Consider the following 27,544-nt stretch of genomic DNA (forward strand, 5'->3'; position numbering starts at 1 on the left):
CCTTCATGGATGGGTGCTGGCCAGCTCACCTCTTGGTCACCTGGGTGTGCTACAGGAAGCCACTACGTGCTGACTACTTGTGGGACTGTATCTGTGTCATTGCTACTCCTTGGAAGGAAATAGAATAGATCTGTGGGGCTGTGGTCCCAATCTGAGCAGCTTCCACTACAAAGGCAGAGAACATTAGGGGCAGTGAAAGTGAACGACAGATCCTCCTATACTCCTGTATAATTCTCTGTCCATGTCAAGGGCTTGCTGAGAGCTCTGCATTGCAAAGATATTCCCTACTCTTTCTCGTTTTGTTTTGTTTTATGTGGAAGTGCACTGATGAATAGACACAAAGCTGAGGTAACATATGAGGCTAGCATGTCGAGTCCAGCTCCACCTCTATAACCATTCAAGTTTGATTTATATTTTGAACTGTCACTATATGGTTTACAAGGGGAAAAGTGTGAGTAAAGATTGAGATTTTCCTTCTATAAATTGTGCAAGGGTAAGGGGGAAGTGACAGATCTCATTTAAAGACTTTTTGAAGTAGTTATGTTGAATGATGGTGCCATTGCCCGTCTCTGTGCCTCATTGTCAGAATCTAAGCCCTTTTATAATTAAGAGAAGCCACAGAAGTCAGAGTAAAGTACAACAGATCCAGAAAGAGCTGGAAACTTAAGGAAGAAATAAAAAAAAAAATAAAAACAACAATAGACATGGACTGGAGAAGATATTTTATTTATTTGTTACTAGTAGTTAAAATGACGTACAAAATGCTGGGAAGAAAAATTCCAATTCCATTCAGTTACAAAATAATTAAAACTTCATTTTAAACCAAGTTTTGCTTTGTGAGACCGAGCATGACAATACTGCAGCCTTAGGTTATATGGTCCATTGTTTTTAGAATAAAGCAGACATTTAAATACATATTGTGGTTGATATTAAATATCTGGTATAATTGTAAGTTAGCAGAACTTTCTTACTCTCAGGCAATAACTAGCAATTCTTAAAAGTTCTTTGTATAAAATTTACATAGTTATAGGGGGATCTGCCTCCAGGGGAGCTCCGTTGTGAGCTGTGCACAGGCTGTTTGGAACATTAGAATTTGTAACACTTTTATCAGTTGCCCTTCAGAACACTGAAGTCGGTAATGTCTAAAGCCATGCTTCACGTTAGGGACATAGCAGCCTAGGATGAAATCCCACTGCTGTTAAAGATAACGGGTGTTTTGCTATCGACTTCAAATGAAGAAATAATTTCATTCTTAAGGTGTGCCCATTTATTGAACAGAAACACTACAGAGTATAAAACTTTCAGCAAAGGCTGAGGTTGGCCTTGTTACCTGCAAACCAACTCAAAAAATTAATTTAAAGGAGAACAACCCCTGCCTATTATCAGTGAAAGAGGATTTGTATTAATAATAACATTAAATATCCATATCTTTCTAACTATTCACATTCCACACAGTGGAAATCTACCTCCAGTAATGCCAGATTTTAAAATTGGATTTTAAAATCCACGAAGAAATGTGTCATACCTGCGGAGTGAGAGTGCACCAAGTGAAATGCATTTTAAGAATATGAACCAATGAGCTGCGATCTCTTAATCTGATAAACATAGATCTCATAGCAGTGGATTTCAGAGGAAAAATATATGAATTGCAGAGATGCAGGATATTGCCAGTAATTGCATGAGACATTGAGTTACATCTGTGGCTTTTAATGTAACGAGTGCACATCCTATGCATCTGTGGCATGCCACCGTATGGTTTACCCTTTGGACATGTTACTAAGAGCAGAATTGTCTCTCTCAGAGCTTGATGGACAGAAATCCTGTCAAAATAATCACCCTGTGGCTGAGAGAGAGGCTTTTAGTGTGAGAAAGTGCAGCTACGCTGATTGTGGGGAGAGAAGTCTTGCTGCTGATGGGGAAAGTGTGTCCTGGGCTACTGAAGCCCCACCACACTTTTAACTTGAGCCTAGAACCATGCCTTTTTGAAGGTGCAAAATGGGGTCTTTTTGTTGGCACGTAGGTGGAGCTAGGGAGGCCTGCAGGATCTGCAGCACCACAGGGCCTTCAGCGCCTGAACAGAAGGTGTCCTGCCAAGCCAGTGCCCTATGCCTGTCTCAGCAACCACTTCGAGGTGCAGCTGGACAGGCTGTAGCTCTCCAGCCAGCCCCAGGGCTTTGGGACCACCTTGCTGGAATGACTTCTCCTATGAGACTCCCCGCACTCTTGCCAAAAGCTACCCCCCGCATCCAGCTTGTGCTCCTAATCCTGAAGGAGGGAAGACAGGCTGATCTCCCAGGTGACACTCATTGAGCTGCTGAAAGTAGTGTCCCCTTTCATGCGTTTTTTCCCCCTCAATGAGAAGGGGAATGAGTTAGCCCTTAATTTTCAGGAAATTCTCTTTACTTAGTCCAAATCCTGCTTAAATGCAAGTCTGTGGTAAAAGATATAAAAAGAGGATTATTGCTGGCAAAGTTCTGCATCTCTTTTTCAACAAACTGCATGCCTGTGGCAAAGCTAAAATAACAATAACAATGCAATGTTTACTAGTCATGAATGTCGTGTCTTTTGTCTCTTGTGTGGTTATTGCATTTGCAGTCACATGATGCTTGTTTTAATTTTTTCTTTGCTCTTTATGTACTAAATTACTGCCATTCTGTACTTGATCTTGCTTAGCAAGATTTTTGTGCTGCGGTATGTACGTTCCTATGTATGTGTGTGAAAAAGAGGAAAGAGTTCAGATAGGCACAATGGAGTCTGTAGACTCATTGTATGTACGTATAGATACCAATGAATAAAAGATACTGCATATACATATATATGTAATATGAGGAATAACTTCTATCAGAAATACAAGACAACAGATGGATCTAGTGGCACAGAAATGGGTTTGATTGATGTAGAGAGACATTAGAATTCAAAAGTATATTTATAGCCTCGTATATAGTTTCTCTTTAATTTATGTAATATATGACTAGGTATATAAATTAAAGCAAAACGTAAACAGAAGACAATATCTCTTCCTCTGTGTCTTCCTATTTAAGTATCTTTCCTTTTCCCATACCCTTTTGTGCTCCCCCTGTCTACTTACTTTAGCCTTTTGCATTCTAACTTGCTGTGGTTCTGTTTTCCATCCACCTATGCTGACTTTTCAGCACTCCCACTTCCCCATTGTTCTCCAAAAGCAGCCTTTGTATTACAGTTATATTTCTGAAGAAGGATGTTACAAACTCTTGATAAAGCTGCTATTATCAGTGATGCTTTTGCTATGGAATAACTGCGTTTTTCCTACTTCATATTTAATAGACTCATGCTTTCAGATATATTGTCCTCTCACATTGATGTTTCTCATAATACAGTAAAAGCAAATAGCATGGCAAGTGAACATTAGCAAAAGCCACAGCTCCACTTTTCCAGTAAGTGACAAAAATGTGAATATATGCTAGGAAACCTAATTCATCACTGTGGGTAAGTAGATTGTTAATATTTTCTACCCTTTTTTTTTTTTTTTTTTTTCTTCAGAGTGACCATTCGTATATTTGCTTGTATACACCCTTTTTCTCTCTTACACACATGTGCCTGTTCTTCCCTTACATCCATTGTGTTCTTTTTGTTTGGCTAGCTGTTGTTTTTCAGGTATTTCACTGGGTTCCTTTCAGTTTCGCCCAGCCTCAAAGCTTTGCTAGTTCATGCCACTCACTCACGCTGGCAATGATTGCGGACAGTCAGAGTGCAATCAGTACAACGCACTTCTAGGCTTAGTCCAAGTCAATAGATATACACCGACACTCCTTCACGCGGGTGATTCTTTTCTTCTTCCTAGGGGGCTGAAGCTCGGGGCAGTTGAGGGTAACAGTCATGGTGGTAAACTTCTTGGGCTTGCAGAATGAACAAGACTGGAAAGAGCCTTCCTCTTTGCGGACATGCCTGGGGATGTAGAATGAATTGCATTGGCCATAGCAGAACCTGTTGATAATGGTGCGACTGTTGCAGCCCTCTTCATGGATAGTTTGTTTGAGGGGCTGAGTTTTGCACCAATCCCGTTTTAGGTATTTGCGCTCAGTGATGTGCAGTGCCTCCTGGCTGGACTCCAGCACCTCCTCAGCAGGCATTGAGGTGCCTTTTCCTCTTTCTCGATGCCTGGAGCCCGACTGCTGCTGTGTCTGCATCTGCTCTGAATCATTGGGCTGATCCTTGTCAGGAGGAGGGATAGCGCCTTGAGATCCACGATTCCTCTTTCTGCCTTCTGCTGTCGGTAGCAGAAATCCCATCAGAAGAAACACAGCGCCGATGGCATACAGTGTGCGGACCATCCTATAGAGAGGAAGTTGAGGAAATAAAGCACAGTTGTGGATTTCAGATATCAACAGGAATCAGGTATGCAGTAAATTTTCAGCTCCATAAAAGAAACGTGAGTGCGTGCATGAATGCACACTTATAAAAGATGAGCTCTTTGCTTTCACCAGCTGGAAAGCAGTTTCCAAATTACCAAGTGATAAAAGCTTTCCTATATTGTGATTGAAAGTCAGACACTAGAATAAGTCTATACAGAATTTCACTTAGTATTGCATGCAACTTTTTCCAGCTCCTTTCTTCATGCACCCTACTAAAGAGTTCTCATTCCCTTCCCATAGCTTATTGACACCAAGAGTGATCCTCCTGGTTTACACAAGTGGAAGGAATGATTTTATGCCTTGCTAGGATTTATGACATAGTTATCAGCAGTACCAGAGGACATCCATTCTACATCTTCCTTTGTCAGACTCAGAAGCTCGGTACAACTCCTTGCATATGCACATCCAAAATACAGTGTACAGGCTGTATCTACCTGTTATCTGAATACAGCATTCCAAGCTCGGCCATGCTGCACCTCTGAACTGATCCACTGAGTCCGAATGTAATGAAACAAGTGCACAAGATAGGCAACTAATATAAATTGATATTTAGATACAGATTAAAAGAGATGCATCTGTAATTTCAAATTACACCTTCTCACATTACTCTGAATGCTGGGTAGATATTACACATAAGCAGTCATAAATCTCCATCTTTTATTCATTACATCCATCATGATAGCAAAAGGACATATGAGGACAGTAGAATTTCATATGACATTAAGAACCATGAGATAACAGTATGATAAAAGCATGTTGATTGTGCACAAAAAAAAGTAAAATTAAAAAAAAAAAAAAAAATAATGAACTTCAAGAAGTGCAAAAAGTAGAGATAATCAAGTTCCTTAAAACTGCATTCATGTTTCAAACCTAATTACCAGCCCATACACCTTCCTTAGTCTTTACGACCCGGGTATCTTCCACCAACTCTATTGCTTCCAAGCTCTTTGGGCTGCTGGGTCAACTCAAGACCCAAAAGCTAGAAAGTGACCTGCCTTTCTCTTCCTGAAATACCACAGTCTTCGTGTTGTTTGTGAAAGCAAGCAAGACAGACTGGGGAGGGAGGATCTCAGGAGACTTTCACTGTGGGGAGCTTGGAAGATGGCCACCAGAAACGGGAAGCTCAGGCATTAAAAAGGGGAAGAATTGTGAATAAAAATGAGGAAGTCAGTGTCCTCTACCTCTTTAAGTGCTGCGGTCATATCCCTCATTTAACCTATTTTATCAGTAAAGATGAATCACTGTTTGTACTGAAAACTCCTGCTTGTCCTACTGCCCAGCCAATGTATGTGAAACTAAGGCCTGTGTCCTTGGTAGGCATATAGATGGTGAAGTGCCAACCCTGGAAGGGCCCCCTGGAGATTCAGTGGAAGCTCAGGGTATTGTGTCATCTGCTGCATAAGACGTCTGTTAGAGTTACTAGGTCTTTCCAGTCACACAGAAAGAGTAAGTTTTGGTTGATGCTGTTCAGAAAGTATTTCTCACCAGAGACTGGAAAAGGAATTGTTGGAGTGGAAAAGTGTCACAGGAGGTTCCTGTTGTATGCAGGGATTTGCTCGTGGAGCTAACGTTTTATGTGTTTGTCTACAGACTGTTAACATACTGGAGCTTATGACGCACATGATAAATGTCTGCATTCATTTTATTCATTTAGATTTATTTACCAGTAGCCATTCATTTTGTTCATTTCGGCTTAGTAGCAGTATCTCTTATGTTTGGAAGAAGCCTCAGACTTCAAGAGAGAGCTGTAAGCATTACACTTCTCCTGACTCCAGCAGGCAGTTAGGAAGGGCTGCTCTAAATATCTAAGCGCAATATTGCACAGAACATGCTATTTTAATAACATTAAGGCTCTGACACAAAACAAAAAACGTTGGGAATTCAAACTGAAGACTAATGCAGTGTAATTTCAAGTGTCAGCATGGACTTCATATTTGCTGTTTTTTTCCCATTTCTTTTACCACCTCAATGTTATTTAAGCATGTTTCTTTTCAGTCTCCACATTCCGCCAATATAATATTTTTTAAAATACAGTTATAAAATACCACTTATTTCCTCAAGTGACCAGAATGACTCCTTCCAAAACTATTCTTATTTCTCTGGTGACTGTATACCCACACTGTATTTAGACAGTATGCATGTTATTTACTCAACATGGTGCCAGAACCTTAGAAGAAGAAAAAAATCATTGCACACAACCAAAAATAATTGCTAGTTTCTAAGCAGTGCCAGGAAACTTCAGGTGTTTGTTTAGTTTCCCATAACTGAGTGCTTGTTTCACCACTACGCATATTCCCGTACTACTTTTGTTCCTATAACAGATCATCTCCACGCTGTTCCACCATTTTTCCACAAATGTGCAATTGATGGCATAGTCATGTAAGGTCTAGTCATGTGAAAACGAGTGATTTGGGGATGGTGATTTGGGGAAAATCTGATGGTAATGTCTACTATTTTAAGATATGTATCCCAGATTGATGCATCATTAAGTAGTATGTGCTTCACCCTAAGGAAACACAAGCATGTGTTCCAATATAACTGTAAAACAGGAAGAAATAGAATTTTTCACTGACTTGGTGTCATGGTTTATAACCATGACACTTGGTTTATAACCGTAAAGGGAGAAACTATATTATATACTCAAAGAAGAAACTGTGATTCAAGTAAAAGTTAGCAACTCAGCAGCACCCTTTGCTATGGTTCAATTTTATATATTCCAAAATATACATCTGAAAGTAAAAATAATCCAACTATTTAGGACTAAATACAATTGAAATACAGACCCTCCAAAGAGACTGTGTTAACTTCATGATCCCCAAAATCAAAGCAAAATACAAAGGAAAATAAGGTATTATGCCTCAGTAATGAAAGTAGCCTGCTATCTGCACTCTCTCTGATCCCAGAGCTCATAAGAGAAGACAACACCTCTGCTTATGTTAGGAACAAGAATGATTCATCCAATCTCCAATCCCCAAATTAGTGTTTGTGAATTTAGTGTTTGAGCTTCCTCAAAAGCTTTTTTATTACTTAAAAAAAAAAAAAAAAAAAAAAAAAAAAAACAATCAACCCACAAACAGCACAAGTAGCTCAATCCATGTTACCATGCCCAAGGTTTTACCCAAAGGAAGTCTTTGGGTAAAACATGCAGAAGTAGATGGTTTGGGATTTTTTTTATTTTTTTTTTTTGCCTTGTCATAGCCATAATTCTGAATGTGTCATAGCTCTGAAGCCTGGTAAGAGCTGTGAAGAATCAGGCTGTAAAAGCACATAAATGCTAAATTTCTGCAAAACTTTCTGTGCTTAATATGGGCTGTTGTAGAAGCAGCAGTGTGATCAGAAATCCTTCTGAGAACTCAGCTGAGAATTCTTCGAATAAACAGATGACCACAAACAAAACACTTCATTTGCATCCCACTTACTTCATTCAGATCCAGTGAGAGATCCGATATCATTAATATTTAAAATAAGTAACAAAATACTTCAGAAATCTTTCCGTATTTCCCGAGTTTTCTTCCTCATCATCATCTGCAAGCACTCAGTCCTGTAGCGAACAGCAGTTTTATTGCTAACTTCAAACGGGAGCAGAATTGGACCCAACCATTCAAATCCCCTCACACAGGGATTATCTGGAACTAGGATCCAATCATTTGATGGCAGATGAGGATGCCTGCAGATTAATACCTGCAACCATTCACAGAGGAGTGTAAACTGTTTCAGGTTTACTGCTCAATACATTAAGCAGTCATTTTTTAGCTTATACATTTTCTACTGTAATTTAACTTTCAAAAGTCAGTATTTAAACAGCGCTTTCCTATGAGTTCCCAGGCAGAGCCACAAAGCAACCCCTGAAATGCTGTGCACACAGCGACGCATTTACAAGCGCTGGGTGGAATCCCAGCTCCACTGAAATGCGCAAATTCTCACAGCTTTCTGCAGGCCCAGCATTTCATCTGCAAGCCATATTCACTGGGAAAATATTCTGATGAGCCACGGGTTCATGTGCTTGACAGAAAGCATGAAAAATAATCTGCTGAAGACCTAGAAAAATAAATGTGCATGGTGGGCTTCAAATAGCAGCCAAGCAAAGAGGCAAAACACAACACTGGCTATTGAGAAAACCAAAGTGGTTATGTCCCAGTGGATCAGAATGATTTTCTGCCTGGTTTATTACATATGAATTACAGAAATAGTCTTATGTAATGTTTTCATAGTTATAGATCTGTATTTTTAAATATACAAGAAGGCAAAACAACAGCAGTTCCCATAGACCCATTTTAAATTTTTTTTTCCCCTCAGACCAAGATGGCAAAGCTAATATGGCTCTTTGGTAGAGTTTAGGTACATTTACATTTCCTTCACGTGAGTCACAGAGTTTCCTTTTTCGAGCCGTTTAATTCGTGTGGGCAGCACCACGAGGAACAAAAAAAAAAAAAAGGAGAAACCTCCTCTAGAGAGGTATCTCTCTGCAGGGGCCGCAAGCAGCAGCACACGGCGTGTGCACGGAGTTACCAACGCACGTCGGGGCGGCCCCGCAACTGCCAGCCGCACTACGAGAGTGCAGTCCCTCCGGAAACTTTTGCTCACCGGGCCCTGGGAACAGTGCTGTGCAACGACACTAAGAAACGTCTCGGAAAACGCCACGCATTTCTACACAACCTCACCGGGAGAAAGGCTTAGCTTTAGCACAGCTTAGGACTGAACCCTCAGGAGGAGAGACAGGGCACGGCCGTGCGCGCTGTCTGAGACCCGAGGGAGCTCCGTACCCCGTCCCGAGCGGAGACTTCAGCGCGGACCTGGCGCCTGCCGCCTCCTGCAGAGCCTTCCCCCTCTCCGCAGCCGCAGGGAGGAACCACGGGCAGCGCACCGGCAGCTAACGAGATGCAACGGCCCCCAGGAGCAGGGTGCGGGATATGCAGGGCCGCGCACTTTGCCAGCCCGCCGTCGCGGCGCTCCCGTCGCATCAGGGAGGCCGTCTGACCCGCAGAACGGTGGCGGCACCGGCAGAGACCTCTCCGCGGGCGCCGGCCACCGCGCAGCCTCGTCCCCGGATCCCGAGAGGTCGCACCGAAACGGCCGGGTGGCTCGTTCGCCCCGTCCACGCCGGCAGGGCTCACGTCCCGCTCGGCAAGGGCGGCCCCGACGTCGAGGCCGGCAGCTCCGCCAGGACGAGGCCTCTCAGTAACGGGGAGCGCTGCGGCAGAAGGACGGCCGGAGCTATCGGGGCGGCGAAGCAAAGCCGGCGGAAAGCAAAGTGGCGCTGCGCACGGCGGACATACCGCCGCTCCTCCCGCCCGAGGACACGCGTAGTCGCCCGCGAGCGCGCAACTTGGCCTCCGCCTGCTCTGCGCGGCCCCGACGTCTCACGCCACCTGGCCGGGAGGGGACGCGGAGCGGGGTTGCTCGGAGGAACGGGATGGGATGGAACGGGCCAGGGCGGGCAACGGCGAGGCCGGCACCTGGATCTGCCCTCGACCCGCTCCGCGCAGAGGCCGGGCCGGGATTTCGCCGTGAGTCGGGTGGGCGCCGCATCCAATTTGTTGGGAGTGATGCTGTAGGCGGAGATGAGAAGCTTTTGCAATCCCCGCGCCTGTCAGGGGAGAGAGATGTCACAGCGCCCCGATCCCCGGCGGAAAAGCTAGTGACAGCCCTATGGCTCTGACAGGCGAGCCGGTGGCACCTCCGCACGCCCAAGAGCACAGCCATGCACTGACGAACGACTCCTCCTCTTGCCCGCACCCCGGAGGTAGGAGAAAGGCATTACAGTTTTGCCTCCCGCACAGACTGGCCAAGCGGGACCAATCTGTGCACCCGCTGCGAATGCACAGCTCGGCCCGGCCCGGCCCGGCTCAGCAGCGGCCGGCTCACCTGCGTGGTGGCTCCTCGGGAGCCCGGCTTGGCGGCGGCTCCTCGGCGGGACGCAGTGGGGCTGAATGCTGCGGGTCACTCGGCGGAGCGGGAGGCGTGGGAGCCCGCAGCCACCCAGCAGTCCATAGAGGGCGAGGCTGGGATCCTGCCTACAAATTGCAGCAGCGCCGAGCTGTCTCCCATTTAAATGTCTCCCAGCTGAGGTCTCCGCTCCAAGCCCCTCCAGATCATTGGACAAGCGCCTCCGCCCCCTTTAACACTTCCATAAACTTCCACTAGGGAAAGCTCTCGGGCGTGCAGATAAACACTCGACTACTTTCCTCTCTTAAGAGAATCGCTGCTAAAGGTCACCACCCCAAGGAATTTTATCTGGAACGTACAGAAAAATCACATTTTCCATCCTCGTTAAAGTATGACATTTAAGAAGAGCTCCCCCGGCCCCGCCTGCTCCCTTCCCATTCCCGCTGCCCAGGGCCGCGGTCCCGCAGGGCAGAGCCCGCACGCGGCCGGCTCCGGCAGGAGGGAGGCAGCGGCCTTCCTGGCCCCACTGCCACCCGCTGAGGTGTGAGGTTTGCTTCTAAAAGTGTGGCAAATAAACAAACAAAAGAAAAAAGGTGGAGGGAAAGCTGCATTCGTAGCTCTTCTATCACTGAAAGCCTTTTTTTTTTTCTTTTTTTCTTTTTTTCTTTTTTCCAACTGCCTACAACAGGCAGGACACCTCGGGTGGGCGTTTTCCCCTCCTGCTGGTCTCTCGGAGAGCAGTAGGCACCTCGGACATCCCGCGAGGTTGTCATCCTGGAGTTGCTCTCCTGTCGGGGCCGGGAGCTCCTCCCGGCTAGAGGTCCTGCTGCCCACTGCCGCCCAGCTACGGCTCCCCTTGCCCACTGGCATCTCACTGCAGGTCTTGCTGCAGCCGTCTGCTGTTGTGTCCCTGTTTTCTGACGTGAACCTGAACGACGAGGCATCTCGGTGGCCTCACCTCAGGGCTGAAGAGAGGTGCAGCTCTAGCAAACAGATTTGTATCATCCCCACTTTTGCAGATGGGGAGGACGTATTGAAATTAAACTAAAAGGATCTGCTGCTTTAAGGATGCCAAGCCCAGGCAGTATGCCAGGTGCTGATTGTTCAGAGCTCTTAGCACCAGCTGGCTCCTTATTAGGGCTGCATTTAGTGCCAGCTATAAAGGTGAGTTCTCAGTGTGCTGGCAAATTATTACCCTTTATTTTGCATATGCATGTATTTGGTGATAGCCTGGTAAGAAAGAATTTCTCTGTTCCTTGATCAACAGTGTATAGAAGTGCTGTAGAGGATGCAGCCGTGCCATGGTTGATGGCAGCATGAGAGCAAAAATGTGCTGGTGTGCGGGGGCACTGCAGTTCAAATACAATGAAGAGGGAAAGGACTACTGGCAGAGAATCATAGTAAGTGACATCTAGATGGATGGAAAGAGAGGCCTAGGGAATTTTTAGGATTTTTTGTTATTTTGCTCCAAAAAAGCGCTATTAGACTTCATGGATGTTTTTAATTAGCTGGGGTCCTTCTTTCTGAATCCGGAGAGAGAGTCACGATTCCCACCTCTCAGTGTGCTCGCAGCCTTTATGTGCTTCTCCTTTGTGAAGCATATTGGTGGTACTGCTGTGAGGGGCAGGGGGCCTTGATCCCCCATGTTCTGTGTCTCTGAATAACCTTAGGGCTAGGCTGGGCCCTAGAGCCACACTGGGGCTGCTGCTGGTGGACCATGAAGGCAAATGGCTGTAGCCATACCTGCTTCCATCAGGTGAATGAAGGTAGAGGTACAAAACAGGTGGCAGAAAGGAAGAATCACTTATGCCTATGTTTATTTCTTTGTGGTTGAGGTAGGGAGAAGCTTTTTTTTTTTTTTGTTCACTGTGTTTTTAGCAAGAGGTATCCAGATCATCTCTAGCTTAGAAATTTGTATCCCTTCTGCTGCAGGGTTCTGTAGAACAGTGCTCCCAGTCTGAATGGAACTTTGCTGTCAGACCCTGAGCAGAGATAAGGTTCTCTTCAAGGTAGTGGGTGTGCCTGGCATTGTGCTGAGGCCCAGCAGTGCTGTCAGCTGTAGCCGTTCTGCACTGAGTGGTTAGTATAGGGGAGTCCTGTGTGGCTACGTAAGTTTTCTGTGGCAGAGTTTGGGGCTGAAGAGAAGCAATGCCATGGTGTTATGGCAGCACGTACTGCCAGCCTGTCTGGATCCAGCTTCCTGCTCGCTGATGGCTTTTTTTTGTTGGTTTGTTTTGTTTGTTTCATTTCCTTTCCCATTTCTTGCTGGTATTTAGCGTGTGAGTTGTTCTTTGTTTTAGTAGAACAGTAACAATTGTTTTAAGCTTAAAAGAAGTGCTGTACTTAATTCTTGCATAGAAGAATGTTATTGGGCTGAGCTCCTGTCTGCTACCACTGCCTCTGAGCTCTACTCAGTGCCTCCTCCCTGCCAGAGCAGTTGGCGTCTCATTAAAAGCCTTTGCAGAGGAGCCAGGGCCTGACTGGGGCCAGATCCTCCTCTTGAGTGCATCGTAATCACTTATAATAACTTCAGGGAGATTTCATGAGTTCTGTCAGTGGAGGAGCTGGCCCTAGTGCACCCCAAATCCCAACACAGTTGGGCACATCCCTCCAGGTCAGGGAAGGCAGGAGAATGAGCACCTCACCTGGGCTCTGGACAACCCTGCTGCAGGGAATGGAGTGTGATGTGCAGGGCCATATGTATGGCACTCAGTTAAGAGGAAGAGCTAAAAGTGTGCATGAAACTTAGCTACTGATGACAAACTCACTGATGTTTTCTATATTTTTTATTTAGCAGCAGCATGAGAAATGTCTTCTCTGGCAGTAACATTCAAGAACAGTAATTCCAAGCCAATCTGCTTTTGAAGCAGAAAATAGGAATGTATGCATCCATATCCCTTCATGTTCTGCTAATATGAAGGTAGTGATGTCCACCTACGCTTTTTGCTCTTTAGAATTAGAGAGGTGCTTGTGCAAATCTTTTGCTAAGTGTTTCACTCCCTTATTCTCAGTCTCATAGAATGATAGAACCATAGAATGACTTGGGTTGGAAGGGTCCATAAAGGTTACTTAGTCCCAATCCCTGTTGTGGGCTGGTTTGCCACCCACCAGCTCAGGCTGCCCAGGAACCCATCCAACCTTGCCTTGAATGTCTTCAGGGATGGAGCATTCACAGCTTCTCTGGGCAACCTGTGCCAGTGCTTTACCACCTCTGAGTGAAAAACTTCTTCCTAATATCTAATCTAAGCTTCCAATACCACCATAACTTTCCCCTTTGAACTTGCCATCAGCTCTGGCGTTTGGAAGCTGGGCATGTATGTTCCCAGCTACGCTGGAGGGTGTGTGATCTGTAGAGGAGCCTGGCTTGCAGGGCATGCTCACAGAGATGAAAGGTGTCTTTGTTTTATGGGTACTGTATCCTTTGGGTAGTGAACACATCTGGTTACTGACTTCCAAGAGGGGTGAGATGAGCAGCACCTCAAGGGTGATCCATGCGAAAGCAAGGCTGTCTGCAGGTGCATATTGAGTATTCTGCCCAGAGTGATGTAAGGAAGGCAATGTGTAAGCAAGAGAATCTGGGGGTGTTATTTGACAACCAGCTGAACATGAGCCAACAAGGTGCCCAGGTAGCCAGGAAGGCCAGTGGCATCCTGGGTTGTCTCAAAACTAATGTAGTCAGCAGGAAAAGGGAGGTGATGGTCTCTCTTATTCGCACTGGTGAGGAAACATGGAGATATGGCACTGAGGGATGTGGTTTAGTGTGCATGGTGATGATGGGCTGATGGCTGGACTAGATAAACTTAGTGGTCTTTTCCAGCCTTAATGATTCTGATTTTTCTGTTACCATCAGTTCCAGTCAGCATGGAAAAGGGTTTTCGCTTTTTATTTCAAACATTTTATTTAAGTAGGCAAAGAGTAATAAATGACATAAAGTAAGGGAAGATTTCCTGTGCTTTCAGAGCACTTTATTAATGTACCAGTCCAGTGGTTCTCTTTCAGACATTTTACTGTTTGTTCTGGTAGGGATTACTATGTTTTTTTTTTTTAAAAAAAAAAAAAAAAAAAAAAAACCTTCATAGAGGTATAGCTTAGAGAACTTTATCTCAAAATTTTACTTTGTGTCAAACAGTATAAAATAATATATGAAAAGATGAGGTCAGTGTGAATTATGATAAATTTTTCATAGAGCCTACTGGATAATCAGTCTCTGGATTATGCTTCCCATTTAGACTGACAGAACATCATTATTTTAGTGTATAGATTTTCATCAACAGAATGACGAAAAATAAAGCAAGGGGAAATGTTTGTTGGTGTTCATCAGTTATATTTTTTTAATGAATTATTTTGACTTTGCTATTGCTTTTTGTTTTTTTTTCAAAATATCACTTCATCTAGACATATACCTGCATTTCGTTTGCAAGTGCTCAGAAATAGGACATAGGAAATCCAAAGTATAAATTGCTTCGAGATAAAATCGCTCACTTTAAGCACTTTAAAATCTTCTTCAGCTCTGAAAAGAATGGTGTCCTGGTATGCCTGAAAAGCTTTCTTGTTTCAAATATAATATGTGTACAGTCAGGTTGTGTGCTTGTAATGTTCTCTGCACTAGGAGCCATGGTCACTCACCAGAATTCCACAGCACTATGTGCTGCAGACATAGAATAAAAATATGTTTTCTGGCCTCAGAACACCTATGTATGTAATGCATCCCATATGTGACTATTTTTCAAAAGTGATTTAGAAAAGCTTATTTTATTAAGATGAAGTTTGACTGTTGAACAAGTATAAACTTTCATACCGAATGAAGAAATGTAATTGGTCAGACTTACCTTTTATTTCTGTTTCCACAGTTTTTAATTTTTTTTTTTTTTAAATATATCCTTGGTATTTGAAGGCTAGAGAAAAATCTGCCAAGAAAATGAAAGCCATAAAATAACTCTGAAAGATTCTTCTTCCCTTCTGCATTTGCTTTACACATCCTTCATGGCAGGACTGCCTGCAAGATCTGGGGGAGGTGTCTGCTGATGGGCTCTGCTTTCTGGATGGTTTTGGAGCAGCATGCCAGTAGGTGACTCCACTCAGCACTCTGGAGCTCAGAAGCCCTTATAGTTTAAAGCTGTTAAAGCTGGGTATTAGGAAGGAGGCATCGAAAGAGCCTGGGGTTTTGTTTGCTTACATATTATTCACTCCATGACATGACAGCTATGAAATAGAGTTTCCAGTTATTCTGCAAAATGAACTGATTCCTTCCCACGCGGTGCTGCATCCCATATGTTGGTGACAGTATCTCAGGTTGCATGTGCTTTCAGAACATGTATAGATGTGCCACGGGCAGTTCTGGCAGGGCAGTGGCACCCTGCTGTGGTGCTGAGCAGTGCTTTGCACCTGTACCTGGGGTGCAACCATTCTGCAGAGATCAGAATGAGAGCTCTGTATAATAGTTTGGGACCTCTGTGCAGCACTCTGGTGCAGCACCTCAGAGTGTAATGCTGGCCATGCACTTAGGTGAAGTGGAAGTGGAAGCTGAAACCTCGGCTTCTCCTGGCTCTGCCACTTGCTGCCTGTTGCGAAAGAAAAAGGAGTAACAAATGCAGGAGAAATGTTTCGTGATGTATGCGAGTTCATAAGGCTTTTAATTTGGACTGTCTGCTTTCCCATTGCCTGCTTCTTAAAATTCACATCTTATCTGTTTTTGTTTTTCCTGGCAATACCTAGGTAAAAACAGAATGCCGGATAAAGAAGTGGCTTTGCAGGAATGAAGGAATGTCAGCTCCCTTTGGGCTGCGACAACAACTTATTCAGCCCGTGTGCAACTTCTGCCCTTTATATTTGAAATGCAGTGAGACAAACACAACTGCTGTGTTACGGGAAGGACAGAGCTCTGTGAAACCATTGTGTTCATACTCTTCTCTGAGTGAATGGTAACATGTTCCTAGGGAAGAGGTAGTAGGAAACAGAGCCTGTCCTCACTGCCATATTGTGTTTGGATGGTCTCCGTGTCAAGACAATGACACATAAGAGGCATAAGCACCCTCCCACTCCCTTCACTCACAGCAATTTTCTCATGCCTCCATTTCCCCTGTGATAGGGAGAAGAGTTTTTCAAGGAGCCAGAATTGTTTTGGTGTAAATCATTAAGGCTAGTTCAGTACCAAGCTCACAATGAAATAAGCAGTTAATTATAGTAAGAGAAGCCAGGGGTTCACATCAATATGGAAAGACAATTTGTAATTTCTTTTTACCTTTGGTGTTTCCGTGCCTGAATGCATCTATTTCTAAATTTCTAAAAGCTTTAAATGGGGAAGAAGGCCTTCTAATTTCTGCAGTTCTCCACACACACACACACAAAAAAAAGCTATTTCCAGAGAATAAGCCAAGTTTTCATTGCTGTGGACAAAAAAAATCTACAGGCAGACAAAGAAGTGTTTTAACTGCTTGTGGTTATCTAAAAGAACTGCTGAAGATAAGGCAGCAACCCAGCAAGCTGTGTTGATTTGAACAGCATTTCAACTATACGTATATATGCAAACACACATTTAAGTGCTTTGCTGAGTAAGGTGGACTTGTGTACACACTTTCATTTTTTTTTTTAATTCTTTTTTTTTTTTTTTTTTAACAGATTGAGACCCCAGTCCTCTAGGGGCCTGCCAGATGCCTGCCTTTGTTTTCAGTGATCTATTCAGACAGTATGAAGTGAAGAGCATGCGAAAATCCCAGGGGTTTGAGTCAGGCGAGCCTTCTGAAAGGACCCGAAGTGATGTATTATGCCTTTTTCTGTAAGTGTGTATATTAGAACTTTAAACTTTGCAAGCTGAAGAAATAACAGTACAATGCAGTAATAACAAAATGCACAAAAAGTCTATATTTTTTGTCTGTATGGTTACCAAAAATTTACTCTTTCAAAAATTGCCAAAGAAATCAGTTCTGGGAAACTACACAGGCAAATGTAGGGCCAAATCTCTTGTCCTGATATTTCCAACGGCTCTGTTTTGCTTCTTCTGTTTCCTTGTCAGAAGTATCCTGTTCAGCCTGTTTGGCTAAGGGCAGTTGGATATTTATTCATTGATCTTTCCCTTTCTTACAGTATCTTGAATTCTAATTAGCATTTTTCAAGTTCTTTTACTTTATTCCCCAAATATAGCTACACCAGACCTCATTCTTCCCCTTTTTCTGGAGCTGTTCAAAGTCATGGAAGAGCTGTCATCCTATGTTCTGTAACTAACTGCACTATCTATAAATTCATCAGCTGCTTTCATTTGCAGTTTAAGTTCTATTTCTTTTTACATTTAGCAGTGTGCCTGGAAATGAGTAAAATCACTTGGTGTTAGGAGAGGCTCTGAATAGTTCAGGAGCTTTCTTCTAGGTGTTCGCAATTAATCAGACACCAAACACTTGGAGCATTTGGATGCACTTTTAAAAAGTCTGGAAATGTAAACAGGAAATCTTAATGCACTAAAGACGTAAGCGAAGAAGTTAAATTGCAAGTGACCAAATCAATTACACTTCAGATCACACTGTGGCAGGGCTTTTTGGTCTTGAACCAGATGGAATGAGACTCTTTGTGAAGGAGGTATTATTATTTCTTGTCATGGTTTCAAAATGAGCATATAAATTCACAGTAAAAAAAAATACATTTTTCCTTTTGAAAAATATATGAAAGCATTTAGAGGAAGGAATCCTTGCAACCGGCGTCATCAAGAGCTATCAGATGCACTTCTAAAAATATAGGTCCCTGTTGCTAACCCAAGCAAACAAGAAATGAATGTGACGTCTTACTCTGGTGTGAGGCAAAGAAGAAATCTTGCTTTTTAATAGAATGAAGTCTTAGATTTAGAGCTTATGACTTGTTTTGTCAATGTTTTTCCTGTAGGCTGAGATTTTTTTCATTGAGACAGCTGTTGTGATATAAAAAATGTACCAGAGAGGTATCTCTTTCTCCTTGCTGTAGTTTATTGAGATAAGTCTGTGCCATCACCTGGATTTTTCTGGAGTCATAAAGCACTTCTATAATACAATGGAAAGAGATAGGACAACTTGTTGAGCTCTGAGAGGAAGTGACTGCTGGGATTGAGTGTAACGAAACTTGCTTCCTAGATAAAGTCATTGTAGCCAAATGTAACTTCTTTGTTTCTGGTTCAGAGAAGTATTTTGGAAAACCAAATACTTATGTTTTGATATGTCAAATCAAGTTGTTTGCTTTATTTGGCATCTAGATCACACTTTATTTGCATATACCATCATCATCTTTTGTGAGAGCTTTGAAAAACGCTTTAGTATTTCTCCCTAAAGGAAGTAGAGTCCTAAATGCAGAATGTGCTAACAATTTTAAGTTACTAGCATGAAGAATGCAGTCGGGTAAGTAGACTCTTAGTAATTCCCTAGTCTTGCTGAACATAGCATTCTTACAGAAACCCAAAGACCTCACTTCTGGAGTGCTGCCCCACAGTCCAAATGCTACACATTCACCTTAGACTGAGGTGAGAGGTGCCACACAGAGTTCTTGACAGCATTTAGATGCCTGAGGTACTTTATTGACAAGAAAGCGTAGGTATACATAGACTTAAGCTGCCTAAGGAATGGGAAAGGGAGGCAGGATCTGAAGATCATGTTCTCTGGTATTTGTGTTCCACACCAGCTGCAGTGTGGATACTTAAGGTTTAAGTGGATCTGACCCTCAACCTCTTCACTTCTGTTCTACCATCTGTTGCAGATGTACAACAGTGTAGACGCAATGGGTTTTTGTGGAGCAATCAGTGTTTTAGGGACTATCTATGAAGGTGTTATCTTCATGTTTGTGGGTAAATCTTGTCATTTTGATGGCTTACGGGTTGATGCTGGGAACATAAAAGCACAGCATGTCAATACATACACAGTCAGTGCTGTTAGACACAAACTAGAAAATCACCTCAACTATCAGAGCGGGAAATAATTTGCATATTTTAAATTGAAAGAAATGTGCGCACATAGCTTGCATGTTGGATAACTTGTTCTTGTGAGAACCCCTGAAGACAAGTCTTCAAAAAGGCTGCAGCAAAAATGGAGAATAGCGTGGAGAAGCTAGAAGGAATCAGAGGCTGGGCTAACTTTTCTGTGTTTTTAACTCCATGCACAGTACCTGCATATGCAAGTAGCCCTGGGGCAGCTGGGTCAGAGAGTTGTTTGGGAATTTAAACAATAGCTGTGGACTGTGTGTAAACTGACAGCAATGTTTGTCTGTCAGAATTATGACTTTTTAAGAACTTGCTGAAATCAGTTATGTCTCTTCTTATTTGATAAGTATTTTATGCAGCAGTAAGGATGATCTTGTTAGTTCAATTGCAATAACACAGCTCTGAGGATCATAAGTCTCACAGCCATCATGCTGTCCACTGGAGCCCCTGAACATTTTGCAATCAGCTTTGTTTGTGGTTGCAGTGTTCTTAAAATAAATTAATTACAAAATCAAAATTAACCAATAATGAATTATTAGCCTTTCTCTGGATGACCTGTCTTTTTTTCTTTTATGGGTATGTTTTGTTCATTTGGAAATACAAAATGCCACAGTGTGGCAATTTCTTTTATTCCTAAGTATGCAAAGATGTTCTGCCTACAACAGTGTGACTCTGGACCACACTTACCTATGAGGTTTATCCCACTTGAACTTCAGGCACTTTTAGATGGTTTTTAGACACTAGGATGTAGGCAGTGCACTGAAGAACTGCGTATGTTAGGTTGGTTTGGTTGTTTTGTGGTGGTGTTGTGTTTGTTTGTTGTTTTTTTGCTTCTCAGAATGAAGATTTAATTAAAGTAAGTTAAGACTGACTTTATTTCAGCATTGAAACTGTATGCCCTTCCTGTGAGCAACTCTTAAATAATAAGATGCTCAGATCTAAAAGAAGCCCCCTAACCTATCTGTAAGGGAGAACTTTGGTGGCTCTCAAAACTTACATTGTCATGTGGTTATTAGGTTGGGACAAAGATCTGGAATGAAAGCAGTCAGTGTTTATGCATTTGAAATGGTGTGTAAATGGATGATGCCAGTTAAGGAAAGAAGGAGAATTTGTGCATTCTCCTCTGCCTTGCTCCATTTACAATGAAACATCGCCACTGACTTTCACTACTGTTGTTCTTGGAGAGCAAAGTAGGTTGAAGAAACACAATTACATGTAAAATACACCTGTGTGTCATAAGGAGAGCTGTATTCATGTCTTTTGATGACAAGAATTAGGGGAAAGAGAAAAGATGGTTCAGGTCTAGTAGGTCTTTAACTTTTGAAGCTATTCTCAATTCCAAACTTCTCTCATAAACATAGATGTTAGTGACACTTTTTTTTAAGCTGTCTCAGTCCCAATTGGTAATGTTGCTGCCATGATATTCGCATCGTTTAAGATTTATTGTGCTCCCATGTGTTACGCACATGGCCAGCAGCTATTCACAGGATTCATAGAATCACAGCAAAGCAGTTAGCATCATTTTAAAAAAACAAAACAAAAACGTGAGTAGATACTACATACTTCTTGTGGTGAATTAGGATCATGAACTGGAATTCAACCCCCTTCTTCACCAAACAGCAGAAGGCTTGAGTGTGCTAGACCTCAACCATGTATGTACTTGAGAACCGGTCCTTTAACTCTTTCGTTATCTCATATTCAGGCAGCTTGGTTTAGGATAAAATGCTTTAATACCATTTGTTGTTCATTGGGCCCTTCATGATGGCAATTACACCCTTTTCTTATAATTTCTGTTTAGTTTTTAGTTCATTTGCATCTAAGTAAGTGCATCACTGCCAGCAACTGAGCACTTTAAGAGAACTTGCCATTTTTGCTCATGGTTGTAGTATGCCTTTGGCTCTAGGCACTGTGAGCAGGCAAGACCTTTTAAGGGACGTGTTAATTATTTAAAAAGAAGTCTCATGGTTTGAAATGATTCCTGAACATCTTTTAAGATTACTGAAGGTGCTTGCATGAATCCAAATAAAACTGCTGCTAATAAAGCAGCAAGCCCATTCATCTATCTGTGAGTCATGTGAAACTGCCTTTATACAGTTTACATTTCTGTGTAGAAGATGGTTGTAGCATCTGCCCACTTTCCTTTTCTCCTTCCACAAATCTAAGTCTGTGAAGTTGGCTGAGAAGTCACCATCTTTGAACTCTGTATCTTCACAATTCTTACATTCCAGACTGGCATGTAAGAAAGAAGTATCTGCTTGAAAATTAATTCACAGGAAAGCATTACAAAAGAGGTAAGACTTGGTTTAACAAGCTTACAAGCCAAAAGGCCAGAAGCATACAACTTTGTTTTGTGTTGGTGTTGCTGCAGGCTTTTTTGAACAAATTTATATGCTTGAAACATTTGGTTTTGGGTTTTGTACAGAATGAAAATGAAAACAAAGCCTTCTCAACTCTTTCATGCTGCTACCAGCTACAGATCTGGTTTGAGAGCCTCAGCTCAACTCTCCTTTTTTTTTTTTTTTTTTTTTTTTTTTTTCTTTTAAATTCTTCTTCCCATGCTTCTGACATTTGGAATAATAAGATGCTTGAATGTTGCTTTATCCACAGCAAATCCATAAGCTTAATTGGCTTGGTGGTGTTTATCTTTCTGCCAATGTCTTCATCAGTTTTGCAGATTAAATTTGTTTACCGTATTTCAATAGGATAAGATTCAGATTGACTTTACTTAATGATCCTGTGTACGATGCAGACAGACAGCATGGTTTTGTTAGCTGAATGCAGACATGCCAACAGAATCCTGTTATTTTGCATAGATTCCTTCAGCAAATTGTCTGCAATGTGTGATAGGTACTTAAAACACTTGTTTTATTAAAAAAGATCTTAATTTTTTTGTTTCCTAAATAATGAAAATTCTAAATGACTATAGGTATGTTCAAGCCACTTAATTCATGTACACAATGAGTGTACACAGGGATGATTACATCTGTGAGAGATGACCAACTTTTTTTGCCTCTTTGAATGATTTTTGGTGTCATAAGCTCTTATAGAGGAGATAATTGCCATCTTTGTTCCCTGATCCCAAAAGACAAGCACTGTGATTCTTTGTGTAAAACTACATAAAAATATTGGGACTGCTGTTGAAAGCATTCGACAGAACATTTTTTTTGACTTTTTTTTTTTTTTTTAATGAATACAGAACTACTTATCCCAGTTAAGAAAGGTGGCTCCAATATGGAACCAAAATGAGGTTGATGTATTCCATTATGGTGCAATAGCTGTACTTTATCAGTATTTCACAGAAGTGCTACTGAGCCTATGTGAATGAATACTAAAGCTGCCTGATGGACTCAGACTGTGGCTGGTATGGCTCTGCATTTGATTTCTTCTTGTGGATGGTTCCTGTAAAACACATCATTGTATTGTGCAACATAAAGATAGGTGGTTTTTTTTTCTGTTTTGTTGCTGATGTTTTGTTTTTGTTTTGCTTGTTTTTGAGACAAAAATATCTCAAAAATATTTGTAAGTGTGTAACTTTCCTTTTCCTTCTGTGTGCACATAGGTGGAAGGGCAGCTCCTCAGCACTGGTGATGTGCAGTGCCAGCAAGTGCTGTGAGCTGACTTACAGAAGTCAATTGGAGCACTTCTGATACTATTAAGAATAAATTACTCTTTGCCCCTCCCTTTTTTTTTTTTTTTTTTTTTGCCATATATTTACCATATAGTTATCCTTTTGTTTTGCACTGGTCCATACTAAAAGCTTTAAAAAAATATAAAAAAAAAAAAAAAATCATGTTTTTTTCTTTTTTGTAATTAAAATGGCTTTTACTGTAGATAACAAGGACACGGTGTAACTTAAGTGTCTTTAAAAGTAGGTAAGAGTTGTGCAGCTGAGGAAATGCTGGAATTAGAGCAGTGGAGCCACTGACCAACCAAAATCCTTTGTAGCAGTAGCAGGGCTGGCTGGGGTCAGAAGATGTGGATGACAATCTGGGCTTCTTGTGGCCACTGTGGTACCATGATCTCTGGTGATCAGATCTCAGGTTCATGCCATTATATAGTCCTTTCTGTTCTGGAGGCAATCTTTGCTTTTCCGTAGCTCCCAATACCTGAGTGAACATTGAATGGGAGTGTGGATAGAAATAAGCATAGAAGATATGTCCTACCCCACAAGCAACTGGCCTGCTCTTGCCCTGCTTTGAGGCACTGAAAGCTGAAGGAGCTCAGCATTTCCTAGAAACTACTCAGTTTCATGCCATGTGCAGTTATAAAGCCCACTCTTAGCTTTCCCTTCCTTTTTTTTTTTTTTAAGTGAAAATAAGATGAAAGATATTATAGTTCAGCCTCGAATAGTGCTGAGTTTTGCAATCCACCCGTAAATAACTTGAGGAATGACTCCCTGCATGCATCAGTTATTATGAGTTACTTACTGGTAGGACAGAAAAAGCAAGTGCTGTGCAGTCATATTTGTGACGTTGTTAAATCATATGTAGCTAGGACCTTTGGTTTCCGTTAGTCTTATCTGTTTTATCTAAAAGATCACTGTTATTTTACTATGTCTCTTTGTAGGACAGGAAAAGAAGCTATACAATTTTTTTTTCATAGATTTGAAGTTCAAAGCTGTAAGCTAATGCTGTTCCAGTGCCACATGTATATAGCTTGTTTGGCCTGTATGTTTTCAGATGCATCCTGAAAATAAGAAAAAATCGTATTTGATTTTATATTCTTATGTTCAAGAAAGCCAGACCTCAGTTTGCTGCCATATAAAGTTCTTCTGCTTCTCCTAGCAGAAGAGCAGTATCAGTTTCCTATAGTGACTTCCAAAGCAGCTGTAGCTACCAGTGTTATGGACTACCACAGTTTTTCAGACCATCAGCTGCAATGACCTTCACATCCTGGGTCTGCATTCAAAGGATGCTGATGCATCCTTCTTAACACAGATAACGGCCTCTGTCTTCACTTATCGCATCCTGGGGTCGTTAATTTAAGCACTTCATAAAGCACAAATGCTGCTGCTAAGGCAAAAGAGCAGAGGGGGAGATTAATTCTCCTTGATAAAGAAGGAATATGTGCAAGAGGTTTGGGGACAAGGAATGATTAAAACTAACAAAAGTATTCGAGTGGATGGATGCAAAAAGCAGCTCTTTAATTCTTAAACTTGCACAGAAATAACTGAGACGGATGAGCCTATGAAATATTTTGGAAAACGTCACTTTGCAAACCTTGTAGATTGCTTAAATGTTTATTAAAATAGACCGAAAGCCAAAATTCTCTGGTTAAGATAAATACTTTGTCTTTGCTAAGTAACAATATTTGTGAACAAAACATAAAACTATAATTTTCATGTGTCAAACATAGTAACATTTAAGATTAAATGCTAAAGTCAGACAGGGCTTTTTTTTTTTTTTTTTTTTTTAACATCTTCCTATTTACAAGTTTCTCATTAAGACCATTTACCTCACATTAGCTATTAAAATGACGAACATTTTAAAAGTTTTCTCCATGACTAAAATAAAAATAACAGAAATGTCCTTTTACCATAGCTTAACAAAAAACAGAACCGTATTTTTGTTATCTAGGAGAACATACTGTTATAAATACAGCTGTTTTTCATCTGCAATTATATAAATAATAAACATGCTGCCATTCACAAGGATTTTAATAGATTATTATATATATAAGCAATATTACGATCTAGTGGAGGATGGCATGAGTTTTCATCATTCATTTTTATTGTACTTATTCAGGATCCTTGTCTTCATCTGAAAAATGTGGAACAGACTTCTTTGCTACAACGTTGTCCAATCGCTGTCCTTGCAGATATGGGTTCACACTCTGAAAAAAATTAAATTATTTATACTTATTAGAAGCAGGGAAATGCAGAAAAGGTAATGAGGAATAGTGGATGTATGAATATATTTCTTATCTGTCAAATACTTACAGACCAGAAAAAGAAATTGCTCCCACAAAGAAAATCTACCGTCAGTCTTTGCTTTTTTTTTTTTCCTAGTACTTCTCTGTGTACATGAAAATTTACTGTATATGTATATATATGAGAATCCACTGTGTAAGAATAACTGTTGCTACATCATGGTGCAGGCAAGTGGAAGAGGCCTGCCCTGAGTATCAAACAGGCTGAGCTAACACTGTCCTTGTGCTCTTTTCCTCCTTTCCTAGGTCTGGAAAAGGATAGCAGGTCTACTCTCCTTGCCCTCAAGGTAGGACAAAACTCAATGGGAGCATACAGGTACGCTTCAGCTTAAATCATTGTTCCCTGGTGGACCTCAAGCTGGGAGAAAATATAGTTACCACAGCAGCTTTGACTGATGTCTCTTCTTCAGCCCATCTCCTCACTGGGAAACCCGTATTTGCTTCCTTTCTTGATGCAGAGATAAAAAAGGAAAAAGAAATGCTGGCCCAGAAGCAGAGCCAAGTGAGGGTCTTGGCGTAGAAAATGGCCTCATACCACTGCCAGAAGGAGGGAATGCTGGAAAGAAGATCCCTGGCACGGGTCTGCCTTCACTTTGCGCCATGTAAGCAGCCCAATGTGAGACTGAAGATGAACAGACCTTGTCTCATACTGTTTGGACATCACGGTCATGTAGAAAGCCTCTGCTTTAATTTTGTCTATGCCAATGAAATGAAATGTGCTAACTTGTATTCTCAAGTATCAAGCCATTTTGCAGAACTCGAAAATAAACTTAAGTATTATTTATACCCACTGTATCTGTGTAAACAAGATTCAAATATATGTTCTCTTCTTCACAGATATAGACAAAAAATTTAGTGCTGCTTTTTGATGACAATAAAAATTATTTGCCTCTCCAACTATAAACTTTGGAGGAATGCAGTTTTTCCAGTATCGCCTGATTTTCATTGTGCTGTTGCAGCTTAGAAACTACTTTTCCTGAGATGCTTCTTTTACTAAAACCTGTGAGTTCATAATAAGGCAAATGTATATATGTGTACATACATATATATATAGTCCTAATAAATGCACTAAATATTTATTTTCAATTAATTATCTGTCAGAGTGGGAAAAGTTTTGTAATTTGTCTCTATTTGTGCCTAAGCCCTTGGATTTGTCTGTATTTGGGGAAGAGATCATTAATGGTTGTTCAGAGCACAGAGCAGCCCTTTTGCTTTGTTGTATTGTTTCTGAATGCTCTGCTTGCTACAAGTGAAAACAGAAAAATGGTAAGAACCAGAAATGAATGTGGAAAAATCTTTGAACATAAAACTAACACTAATTTAATGCTCTAAATTGTTAAAAATAAGACACATGTAAATAATTTGTTTGTGTTTGTTAAAAGAAGTTCTGTTTAATGTTAATTTAGTGAAATTCAGCTGTTGCATAAACTTCTAGGAATTATTTGAAGATTCTTAGGAAGATTAATTGGTCTTTTTTTGGACTGGTACTCGCTAGCTACTTTTTGAAATAAAGTAGAAGAGAATGAGAATACATTAAAAAAATGAATCCCCAGCAGACAAAAGAGAACACAAAATATAATGCATAAATTCTGGTTGATATGGATAAATTTTTTTTAATTCCATACAGCTGTACTGAACTCAAAGCAGCGGAGGTCGTGAGTACCTTTGTGCATAGCTCCAAGCCCACACCAATGTAACTCTGTTGTTACAGAACTGTCAGCCATTGAGGACCCCAGCTTATGGATGGGAGTGTGCTTGAGCCCACTTTCAGCAAAGGGAGAGTCGCTGATTAAATTAGAAGTCACTGGGGGCTGCCTCATTTACTCTGCAAAGTGCAAATAATTGACACAGTAGCAAATAGCAAACATGTACTTACTATATACAAGAAACATAGGTGTGTATATGTGTGGGGAGATGTATATTTATATGTATCCACGTAAGTATATGTATATAAACTCAGAATATGTAGTTTTGTATAACCCCTTTGCCCCCCTGCACAGCACTGTATAGATACAACACCTTCACTCTCTGTGGACAGCCCAACTCCAAATGTGACATGCTTTAGTCTAAAAATGGGACTGTTCTGATCCCAAAGAGCAGTCCGTTGCAGCAGATATCCTCAGCAAGCTCTGCTGAGCAGAGGGCACCAACAGGAGCGCAGGGGGTAGGAGGAGGGGCAGGTGGGCTCTTTACAATCAAGCCCAGTACTCTGCTGTTCTCACCCCTATGCTGCCCATCTGTTGATGCAGTGAAAATTCCAAATTGTTTATTGCAGCGTAAGTAACCATTACAGTATTGCTCTCCAAATAATTGAGAAATTTTTGCAATTATAATAAATTTACATCTAAATGATACACTGGGCTAAGAAAATAAATTTGCTGCAAAGCTAGAAGGTTCATCTCCTAAATGC

General features: G+C 41.5%; 2 protein-coding genes and 1 long non-coding RNA gene across 4 annotated transcripts in view; 1 reads left to right on the plus strand and 2 right to left on the minus strand.

Moving 5' to 3' along the window:
* Positions 1-710: 710 nt before the first annotated feature.
* On the minus strand, positions 711-10,655 carry GREM1 (gremlin 1, DAN family BMP antagonist). Of its 2 annotated transcripts, none has more exons than XM_042864768.1 (2): positions 10,257-10,655; positions 711-4,311 (listed from the first exon to the last, which is right to left on the minus strand). In XM_042864768.1, the coding sequence occupies exon 2, from the start codon at positions 4,308-4,310 to the stop codon at positions 3,756-3,758; it is 555 nt and encodes a 184-aa protein (XP_042720702.1). In that variant the 5' UTR covers position 4,311; positions 10,257-10,655; the 3' UTR covers positions 711-3,755. The 2 variants fall into 2 exon arrangements, with proteins under 2 accessions (XP_042720702.1, XP_042720709.1); XM_042864775.1 differs by lacking the exon at positions 10,257-10,655 and adding an exon at positions 9,848-10,074.
* Positions 10,656-11,494: 839 nt separating this feature from the next.
* LOC122176486 lies at positions 11,495-26,398 on the plus strand. Its single transcript, XR_006177750.1, has 4 exons — positions 11,495-11,677; positions 16,896-17,052; positions 25,381-25,450; positions 25,593-26,398. It is a non-coding gene; the product is annotated as an uncharacterized LOC122176486 (long non-coding RNA).
* Positions 24,849-27,544, minus strand: part of LOC122176462 (neuroendocrine protein 7B2) — a 39,179-nt gene continuing 36,483 nt past the window's right edge. Inside the window, exon 6 of the mRNA XM_042865009.1 lies at positions 24,849-25,038. Within this exon, the coding sequence (XP_042720943.1) occupies positions 24,943-25,038 (96 nt within the window). The 3' untranslated portion in view covers positions 24,849-24,942. The remainder of the gene's footprint in view (positions 25,039-27,544) is intronic.

The sequence above is a fragment of the Lagopus leucura genome, unplaced genomic scaffold (genome assembly GCF_019238085.1).
Source record: "Lagopus leucura isolate 7727_CA_CO unplaced genomic scaffold, USGS_WTPT01 Super-Scaffold_1, whole genome shotgun sequence".
Taxonomy (NCBI): Eukaryota; Metazoa; Chordata; class Aves; order Galliformes; family Phasianidae; genus Lagopus; species Lagopus leucura.